At 53.3% G+C, this 11,108-nt stretch overlaps 1 protein-coding gene across 1 annotated transcript; it reads right to left on the minus strand.

The window, feature by feature from the left end:
• Positions 1-1,832: 1,832 nt before the first annotated feature.
• On the minus strand, positions 1,833-10,703 carry LOC140384838 (agouti-related protein-like). The gene is made up of 4 exons (XM_072466797.1): positions 10,603-10,703; positions 10,278-10,442; positions 9,369-9,454; positions 1,833-2,141 (listed from the first exon to the last, which is right to left on the minus strand). The coding sequence occupies exons 2-4, from the start codon at positions 10,435-10,437 to the stop codon at positions 1,953-1,955; spliced, it is 435 nt and encodes a 144-aa protein (XP_072322898.1). The 5' UTR covers positions 10,438-10,442; positions 10,603-10,703; the 3' UTR covers positions 1,833-1,952.
• Positions 10,704-11,108: the final 405 nt, after the last annotated feature.

Consider the following 11,108-nt stretch of genomic DNA (forward strand, 5'->3'; position numbering starts at 1 on the left):
TGCGAGCATCCCTGTACTGGTATCCTGCGAACATCCCTGTACTGGTATCCTGCGAACATCCCTGTACTGGTATCCTGCGAGTATCCCTGTACCGGTATCCTGAGACCATCTCTGTACTGGTATCCTGCGAGTATCCCTGTACTGGTATCCTGCGAGTATCCCTGTACTGGTGTCCTGTGAGCATCCCTGTACTGGTATCCTGCGAATATCCCTGTACCGGTATCCTGCGAGCATCCCTGTACTGGTATCCTGCGAACATCCCTGTACTGGTATCCTGCGAACATCCCTGTACTGGTATCCTGCGAACATCCTGTACTGGTATCCTGCGAGTATCCCTGTACTGGTATCCTGCGAGTATCCTTGTACTTGTATCCTGCGAGCATCCCTGTACTGGTATCCTGCGAGCATCCCTGTACTGGTATCCTGCGATCATCCCTGTACTGGTATCCTGCGAGTATCCCTGTACTGGTATCCTGCGAACATCCCTGTACTGGTATCCTGCGAACATCCCTGTACTGGTATCCTGTGAGTATCCCTGTACTGGTATCCTGCGAACATCCTGTACTGGTATCCTGCGAACATCCCTGTACTGGTATCCTGCGAGCATCCCTGTACTGGTATCCTGCGAACATCCCTGTACTGGTATCCTGCGAGCATCCCTGTATTGGTATCCTGCGAGCATCCCTCTACTGGTATCCTGCGAGTATCCCTGTACTTGTATCCTGTGAGCATCCCTGTACTGGTATCCTGCGAACATCCCTGTACTGGTATCCTGTGAGCATCCCTGTACTGGTATCCTGTGAGCATCCCTGTACTGGTATCCTGCGAGCAGCCCTGTACTGATATCCTGCGAGTATCCCTGTACTGGTATCCTGTGAGCATCCCTGTACTGGTATCCTGTGAGCATCCCTGTACTGGTATCCTGTGGTCATCCCTGTACTGGTATCCTGCGAGCATCCCTGTACTGGTATCATGCGAGTATCCCTGTACTGGTATCCTGTGAGCATCCCTGTACTGGTATCCTGCGAACATCCCTGTACTGGTATCCTGTGAGCATCCCTGTACTGGTATCCTGCGAGCATCCCTGTACTGGTATCCTGTGAGTATCCCTGTACTGGGATCCTGCGAGCATCCCTGTACTGATATCCTGTGAGCATCCCTGTACTGGTAACTTGCGAACATCCCTGTACTGGTATCCTGTGAGCATCCCTGTACTGGTTTCCTGCGAGCATCCCTGTACTGGTATCCTGCGAGTATCCCTGTACTGGTAACTTGCGAACATCCCTGTACTGGTATCCTGTGAGCATCCCTGTACTGGTATCCTGCGAGCACCCCTGTACTGGTATCCTGTGAGCATCCCTGTACTGGTATCCAGGAACATCCTGTACTTGTATCCTGCGAACATCCCTGTACTGGTATCCTGCGAGTATCCCTGTACTGGTATCCTGCGAGCACCCCTGTACTGGTATCCTGCGAGCATCAGTGTACTGGTATCCTGCGAGCATCAGTCTACTGGTATCCTGTGAGCATCCCAGTACTGGTATCCTGCGAACATCCCTGTACTGGTATCCTGCGAACATCCCTGTACTGGTATCCTGAGAGTATCCCTGTACTGGTATCCTGCGAACATCCCTGTACTGGTATCCTGCGTTGTAATTAAGCCTGAGGTTGATGTCTTATAGAAATATTTTTGTTACCTTTTCTGAGACACATTTAAAAAGTGTAGTTTTAAAATTTCCCCCAAATAGTTACAAAGTCCTACAATGTCTACATGTCTCAAATAAAGAAAACATTCATGGTACGGCCAAAAACAAGTCTTTTTTTTCCTGAAATATATGTGGTAAGTTTATTTTAACTCTTACATTACAAGCAAGATACAAAAAACAAATAACATACATTTGTGCATATGCTCTCTACAGAAACATATTCGAGCAGACAACATGAGTGCAAAATTAACTCTTGCCCTGGTGACAGCTGTTGCCAATTTTCCTGCAGTAACAAATGGCATTAAAAAACCTGCAATAGCAAATGGCACATGGGTCACAGCAAGGCAGAGTATGACCAAAACAGGATTCCAAGTGTCGGACACATCTCCTGGGCGAACGCTCTGATCTGTCTACCTCCAGAGCATTGGATATTACCTGCAAGGTAAATTTAAAGATCAGGAAAGCACACCATTTCTTCAGATTGCAGCAGTTAATGAACAATTGCATTTAATAGTCAAGCACAAACAATATGCAGACACACAGAAATGTACAGGATCTGACAAGATCATTTTGTTGCATCTCATCAGCAATTAATAAAACACACAGTTCACTACTTATATCTCTAAATTCTCATCAAATGCCTACCTGAACCCATAAGACCATAAGACATAGGGGAGGAAGTAAGGCCATTCGGCCCACCGAGTCCATTCCACCATTCAATCATGGCTGATTTCAACTCCATTTACCCGCTCTCTCTCCACTTAAATGAGTGATGTTAATCAGCCGTGATAGACTCCCAGGGCTGCTCTTCCAAACATTTATCTCTCTCTATTGCTTTTCTTTAAAATATTTGTTCAGTTCACACAATTCCCTGCTTCTGAATGCTCGCACTGCAACTGCTTATCCCAGAATTCACCTTGCTCTTTTTTCTTTTTGCCTTTCTCTGGCTCTCTTCATTTAATGTCCTCATTGTTTGAGGGCTGATAATCATCATTTATACCATGATATCACAATGGGGCAAGGCCAGGAGAGGGGCCCAAAGAATTACCTCAGCCAGTGTGGGAAATTGAACTCACTCTGTTGCTGCTGTTTTGCACTACACTTGAGCCAACTAGTCAACTGGCTCCCTGCCTATACCTTTAAGGATTTTTAATACAAAGTTGGGGAAAAAATACATTGAATGCTGGGATTTTTAAAATAATATCCATTCTCTCAAATGTTATTTTGGGGCCAGGGAGTTTTTTTCCCAGTGACTAAATAAATATCAGAAAATGCAGGTCAGGCAGCATCTGTGGAGAGAAACAGAATTAATGTTTTGGTGTGATGAGGACCCTTCCTCATATCAGGGGCGAGATTCTCCGACCCCCCGCCGGGTCGGAGAATCGCCGGGGGCTGGCGTGAATCCCGCCCCCGCTGGTTGTCGAATTCTCTGGCACCGGATATTCGGCGGGGGCGGGAATCGCGTCGTGCCGGTTGGCGGGCCCCCCCTGCGATTCTCCGGCCCAGATGGGCCAAATCCCGCTGCTAAAATGCCTGTCCCGCCGGCGTAGATTAAACCACCTACCTTACCGGCGGGACAAGGCAGCGCGGGCGGGCTCCCGGGGGGTGCCCCCCACGGTGGCCTGGCCCGCGATCGGGGCCCACCGATCCGCGGGCGGGCCTGTGCCGTGGGGGCATTCTTTTCCTTCCGCCTTCGCCACGGTCTCCACCATGGCGGAGGCGGAAGAGACTCCCTCCACTGCGCATGCGCGGGAATGCTGTCAGCGGCCGCTAACGCTCCCGCGCATGCGCCGCCCGGAGATGTCATTTCCGTGCCAGCTGGCGGGGCAACAAAGGCCTTTTCCGCCAGCTGGCGGGGCGGAAATTAGTCCGGCGCGGGCCTTGCCCCGTAAGGTTGGGGCTCGGCCCCCCAAGATGCGGAACATTCCGCACCTTTGGGGCGACGCGATGCCCGACTGATTTGCACCGTTTTGGGCGCCAGTCGGCGGACATCGCGCCGATACCGGAGAATTTCGCCCCAGATTTCTGACATCTACAGTATTTTGTTTTTGGATTAAATAAATGCCACCCGTTTTATTTTATGCTTACCTACCTTATGGATTAATCTCTTATCCTGTACTGTATTAAAAAGACTGCAGCCTCCAACACCTAAAAGCCTGCTGCCTCCACACACCGTCTCAATTTGGACGTGTAACACCATTCCTTCATCATCACCGGGTGAAAAACCTGGAGCTGCTTCCCTAACAGGCCTGAGGGTTCGCCTTCACCACACGGAATGGTGTGGTTCAAGAAGAAGGCTCATCACCACCTTTTCAGGGACAATGAGGGGTCAGCAATAAAACACAAGCCTTGCCCGTGAAGCCCATGTTTCACAAATTAATTTGCCCTACCGTTGTAATCTATCACTGATTAGGAAAATCGAAATTTGAAGTGTGTGCTCCTTGTCGCCCTTATTCCTTGTACTACCTCCTTGGGCTCCTTTATAAATCCTGCACTATTTATTTAAAAACATCCAGCTCCTGAATATTTGACTGCAGCACATTCAATTTACACTTATCTCGCATGTTGGTTACCACGTGAATCACAGCACTCCAGGCCCTTTGCTAAAATATTCGCCTAGAGACACTGGGCGGGATTCTCCTTTCCGGGGACTAAGTCCCCATACCGGCGGGGAAACTGGCGGGAACCTCTCCGGCGTCAGCAGCCCCCGAAAGTGCGGAATTGCAGCCGCCGCCAAAGGGACGGCGTGATCTCGCGCATGTGCGGAACCGCCGGCGTGTTTGGGCGCATGTGCTGGGGGGGTTCTCTTCTCCGCGCCGGCCATGGCGGAGCCCTACAGGGGCCGGCACGGAAGGAAGGAGTGCCCGCACGGCACAGGCCCGCCCGCAGATCGGTGGGCCCCGATCGCAGGCCAGGCCACTGTGGGCTCCACCCCCCCCCCCCCCCCACCCCGGGGTCGGATCCTCCCGTGTCCCCCGAGGACCGCCCCAGGAGACTTACCGGGAGGGGGTCCTCTGCCAACGTCCCCCAAACGGCGTGGCGTGAATCCCGCTCCCACCCGAAAAATGGCGCCGGAGAATACAGCAGCCGGCGTCGGGGCGGGATTCGCGCCGACCCCCGGGGAATCTCCGACCCGGCGGGGGGGTCGGAGAATCCCGCTGACTGTTCCTTTTCAATGCTGACCCTGTTCAATCTCTTTGGATTGCCATTTATAAGTTTGATTTTAAAAGTTAACAATTATACAGAATGTCTCAGCTTGATCCTTCAGAAAGATTATTCTCACATTTATCAGACACACACCATTCAAATCAACTGCACCATTACTAATATGAGGTGAGAGAGTCTGAAAATGTTCAGCTTTCAGCTTGAAAACTGCGCAGTTTTTTCACCAAGTGGCACAAGTTTAGAGATAAATCATTTTTTATATTCAAGAAATACAATTTTATTGTATTCGTGTTTCATAGATTTCATAGAATTTACAGTGCAGAAGGAGGCCATTCGGCCCATCGAGTCTGCACCGGCTCTTGGAAAGAGCGCCCTACCCAAGGTCCACACCTCCACCCTATTCCCATAACCCAGTAACCCCACCCAACACTAAGGGCAATTTTGGACACTAAGGGCAATTTATCATGGCCAATCCACCTAACCTGCACATCTTTGGACTGTGGGAGGAAACCGGAGCACCTAGAGGAAACCCACGCACACACGGGGAGGATGTGCAGACTCCGCACAGACAGTGACCCAAGCCGGAATCGAACCTGGGACTCTGGAGCTGTGAAGCAATTGTGCTATCCACAATGCTACCGTGCTGCCCTCACAAAATGAACAAAATAGTAAAACTCCCATCCAGTGCTTCTAACGATCACCTAATGTCGCAAAGCATTTAGCAGCCAATTATGCTCTTTTGAAGTTTAGTTGTTGCTGTAATGTAGAAACCGCAGCAGCCATTTTTCAGACAGTAAACAGCAAAGCAACAGTGATCCAGAAATTAAAAGCAAAATACTGCAGATACTAGAAATCAGAAATAAAATCAGGAAATGCTGGGAAGGCCCAGCAGCATCTGTGGAGGGAGAAGCAGAGTTAACTGGGGTGAACCTCCTCCGTGTTGTGCCCAGCCCATGGCACCGGACACATATTGAAATGACTGTTGAAACTAATTTAAATATGCATTTTGGTGTTTTAGCCGGAGTCTCCAGGCTCCTGGGATTCACTACCCCCGCAGCACGAGGCCGGATGAAATCATTACTGTTCTCCATCAACAGAGACCGGACGTGATGACTATCCCCAGGGGAGGGCGGCACGGGGGCCATTGGTGCCCCCGCGACAGGGCAGCCACACTGCCCCCTAGCACCTTAGCAGTGTCAATGTGGCAAGGCCAGGTTGCAACTGCCAGGGTTCCAAGAGGCACTGCCAGGGTACCAAGGGTCATTGCCAAGGGGGCGGGACCTGAGAGGGGTCATGGCCCGGAAAGGAGGGGGATTGAGAGGCATGAAGTGGAACATGGAGGGGAAGACCTTAAAGAAGGGGCCTTTGCGGTGTCGGTCACTTGGCGGGAGGGGGGGCTTGGTACCAGCGATGGGGGTGGGGACTGATGCGTGAGAGTGGGGGGGGGCGGGAATGTTCTGCTGGTAAGTAGGAGGGGAGGGGCTGTGGGTCCGTCTGGAAATTGGGGAATCCTGGGCGCGATTTTCCACTCCCGCGCCGGTTGGGAGAATCGCCTGGGTCGCCATATTTTCCCGCGACGCCGGTCCGACGCCCTCCCGCGATTCTCCCAAGTGGCGAGAACGGCCCCGTCGAGTTCCGCGCGGCGCAGGCCGCAGAATCGCCCGAGACACCCAAAATGGCGATTCTCCGGCACCCCTGCTATTCTCAGGCCCGGATGGGCCGAGCGGCCAGCCCAAAACGGCGGGTTCCCCCCGGCGCCGTCCACACCTGGTCGCTGCCGGCAGGAACAGCGCGGGAACGCTGGGGGGACTGCCTGCGGGGAGGGGAGGGGTATACTGCACCGGGAGGGGCCTCACATGGGGTGTCGCCCACGATCGGTGCCCACAGATCGTCGGGCCGTCCTCTCTGAAGGAGGACCTCCTTTCATCCGCAGCACCGCAAGATCCGTCTGACATCTTCTTGCGTGGCGGACTTGGAGAGGACGGCAACCACACATGCGCGGGTGACGCCAGTTATGCAGCGCCGGCCGCGTCATGTATGCGGCGCCGCCTTTACGTGGCGACCAGGCCTGGCGCATGTAAATGACGCGGCCCCACTCCTAGCCCATTATCGGGCCCTGAATCGGTCGGGATAGGGGCCATTTCATGCCGCCGTGGACCTCGACGGCGTTCACGACGGCGTGGGCACTTCGGCGAGGTAGTGGAGAATCCCGCCCCCTATCTCCGAGGAGGTGGTCTGGCTGGTGTCTTTCTTTCCTGCACATCTCGGGCGGGATTCTCCGCTATCGGCACGATGTCCGCCGACCAGCACCAAAAACGGCGCGAATCAGTCCGGCATTGCGCCGCCCCAAAGGTGCGGAATTCTCCGCATCTTGAGGGGCCGAGCCCTCAACTTGCGGGGATAAGCCCGCGCCGGACTGATCTCCGCCACGCCAGCTGGCGAGAAAGGCCATTGGTGTCCCGCCAGCTGGCACGGAAATGACTTTGCCGTTCGGCGCATGCGCGGGAGCGTCAGCGGCCGCTCACGGCATCCCCGAACATGCGCAGTGGAGGGGGTCTCTTCCGCCTCTGCCATAGTGGAGACCATGGTGAAGGCGGAAGGAAAAGAGTGCCCCCAGGGCACAGTCCCGCCCGCGGATCGGTGGGCCCCGATCGCGGGCCAGGCTACCGTGGGGGCACCCCCCGGGGCCAGATCGCCCCGCGCCCCCCCAGGACCCCGGAGCCTGCCCGCGCTGCCTTGTCCCGCCGGTAAGAGAGGTGGTTTGATTCTCGCCGGCGGGACAGGCATTCCAGCAGCGGGACTTCGGCCCATCGCGGGCCGGAGAATCGCCGGGGGGGCCCCGCCAACAGGCGCGGCGCGATTCCCACCCCCGCCGAATATCCGGTGCCGTAGAATTCGGCAACCGGCGGGGGCGGGATTCACGCCAGCCCCCGGCGATTCTCCGACGTGGCGGGGGGTCAGAGAATCCCGCCCCATATAACTCTTTTCAGAGCCCAGATAATCTGCTTTTCTGGGGCGAGATTAAACTTCCTCTCTTACCGGCGGGACGAGGCAGTGCGGGCGGGCTCCGGGGTCCTGGGGGGAGCGCGGGGCGATCTGGCCCCGGGGTGTGCCCCCACGGTGGCCTGGCCCGCGATCGGGGCCCACCGATCCACGGGCGGGCCTGTGCCGTGGGGGCACACTTTTCCTTCCGCCTTCGCAACGGTCTCCACTATGGCAGAGGCAGAAGAGACCCCCTCCACTGCGCATGCGCAGGGATGCCGTGAGCGGCCGCTAACGCTCCCGCGCATGCGCCGCCCGGCAATGTCATTTCAGCGCCAGCTGGCGGGGCGGAAATCAGTCCTGCGCGGGCCTAGCCCCTCAAGGTTAGATCTCGGCCGCTCAAGGGGCGGCGCGATGCCGGGCTGGTTTGCACCGTTTTTGGCACCGGTCGGCGGACATCGCGCCGATACTGGAGAATTTTGCCCCAGAGGATATGAATTCTGGGATAACTTCCCAGCTCTCCTTCCAAATAGTGCAATGGGATTTTTATTGTATATCCACGCAGGTGGAGCCGCAGTCTAAAATCTCATCTCTCCCTCTGTGCGGAGCTGGGATGCAAACCCAGAATGGGCGGGATTCTCCGGTCACTGACGCCAAAATCACGTTCGGCGATCAGCCGGAGAAACCCCGTTCATGAGCGAATCGGACGCAGCGCCTCTTTCGCGATGCTCCGCCCCCTCCAAAGCAGCATACTCAGAAAGTGCGCCATGTGCCATATCGGTGGCCTCAGGACATTGCCTTCGGCTCACCCCCCGATGGTCTGCCCCTGACCGGCCAAGTTCCCGACAACGTAGGTCGTGTGTGGTCTCATCCGTCGGGAACTTGGCGTAGCAGCTGCGGATTCAGTCCAGCACTGCCACAGTCGGGGAGGATGATCCGCGAGCAGGGGAGGACTTTGCCAGGGGCCGGGGGCACTGTTGGGGGGTGGTCCAGGGCGCACGGGCCAGCCAAAGAGGGGGCACTATTTCGCAGGCCGAGTCCGCGAGCGCCCTCTGCCATGTCGCACATGTCGTTGAAGGCCACCACTGTGCGCATGCGCAGCCACAGACCTGCCAATTCTCCGGCCCGTATCAGCAGGTAGTGCTGGGTGCTCTACGCTGCCTTGATGCTAGCCCCCAGACAAACGGAGGATCGGTCGCCGTTTTACTCCACTTTTTCTGTCGTAAAATACCACTGTTCCCACACCGGCGTGGGAACATAGCCTCAAAATCGGAGAATCGAGTCCACTTGTGCCTCACAGGTGAGAGTGCTGCTGACTGAGCCTAGGCTGACAAATCAATGTAACAGAAGAATTTCGCAACATCTCATTCATTCATACAAATAAGCCGGGCTGCACAACATTTGAAAAGTTATTATTAAAAGTCTAAACTTATCTGTAATAAAAATTGAACTACGTTAATCACACAGCAACAGTCATCCTGCTTTGCTTTGTTGCTGTGTGAAAATTGCAACTACCTGAGGTTCCAGCATGATGTTCTCTGACACACGGTCCTCCTGAACTAAACCCACTGCTCCATCCAATGCAGGGCTGGACAGTGGACCTGAATTACAGAATCACACAACGTTAAAATAATTTGCAAGATGCTGATTCGGCAAGGTCAGTTAGTGAAACACTTAACTTTGATTTGATTCTGACTAAAAATTAAGATTCTTCGAAATCAGCATGCATTTTTGTCTCTACCAGAACGGGATATGTTGCAATTTTAAACAATGAGGGATAGTTGAAAGAATTGTGCTTTATACACCGTCTCTTCCCAGCAGGATATCTATCGAGTGGGGGCGACCAAGGAGGAGAGGCGGGGAAAGCACAATACAGGAACTGAGAGAGAAACAGGAGAAAACTGACAGAGACAAGAGTCAAAAAGAAACCTGACAAAAGCAGAAGGAGTTGGAAATGAATAGTCGATGGAGGGAAGAGGGACAAAACTATTTTATAAAAACAATATCCTCCTGTGAGCAACAGAAGAGGTCCGCCCACTCTTAAACTAAAGGTTAGTTGTTTGTTGATACATTTGAAGTAAATATGATACAAAATAATAGATTCAATGCAAAAATCAGAATGGAAGCTCAGAGATCTGATGTAAATGTTGCTACTTAGAACAGAATTTTGCAACGGCCCAGCTACTCAAGTAATGAGGACGTTTGATTTACAAACTCAGAAATTACTCACTCCCTCTAGTTTAGGACAATCATTTTTTATGTCGATTCTGTACTCCAGTGGAATCGTGGACCAATTTGTTCTAAGCTCCTGAAAGTGCCACTCGACTGCCAATTGTGGGTGAAGCGGCGGGTATTTACTTGCCTGACTCCGGGACTAACACAGGCAAGCGCAGAGTGAGACAGAAATAGTTCAAACACACACACCTGAGGCAGGCAGGAGGGTCTGGACCCGACTCAACAGAGCAAGGTCGCTGTATGGAGCCCCATTCGGCATCAAGGTCGAGTCCAGCTCATTCTCTGCAGTCCTGGTGAAAACGACCTGAACCATCTGCAGGCTCCAGCACAACAACACAGCTCTAAACATGATACCTAGGAGGCAAAGAAAGAAAGTTCAGCTGGAGCAAACATTCAAATTATTAGCCACAAGTATTGGTACACGGTGCACGGTATGATTTCTCTTTCATAAGTATAAAATGCATTTGCTAAGATTCGATTTAAAATCCACTGTGAATAAATAACCTTTAGTTACCAAAACAAAAAGTATTGGTGAGAAATGAAAGGAAAATTTCTTGTTCAACCACTGCTTGGTGAGAAGTGCTTCTGTTTTGAGCCCTGGATTTATATCCACTGGATGCACTTCAGTGTCACGGTGACGCCAGCACTGAAGGAGGAGGGGTGGGATTTGTATTTACCTCACTCAAGCTTTCTTTCGAAAGCAATCATTTAGCTTATATCAACGTGGCATCCTGGACTCAGTGGTAGGTAGCTCTCTGCCTCCGGGTCAGAAGGCTGCAAGTGTAAGCTACACTCCAGAGGCCACAGCACACAACCCAGGTAGACACTCCAGGTCAAAACTGAGGGCGTGCTGCACTCTCACTCACTGAGGGAGGCACTATCCCTCCAAAGTCCTGTCTGCCCTCTTAAGTAGTGTTAAAGGACCAGTGGTGCCATGTGACAAGCATGCCAGCAGCTCCCCTGTGTGCCCAGACCTCGGTGGCGGGCCTACATTTTTGGGGCCCCGAAGCTTGAACTGTT

Source organism: Scyliorhinus torazame, chromosome 10 (assembly GCF_047496885.1).
Source record: "Scyliorhinus torazame isolate Kashiwa2021f chromosome 10, sScyTor2.1, whole genome shotgun sequence".
Lineage (NCBI taxonomy): Eukaryota > Metazoa > Chordata > Chondrichthyes > Carcharhiniformes > Scyliorhinidae > Scyliorhinus > Scyliorhinus torazame.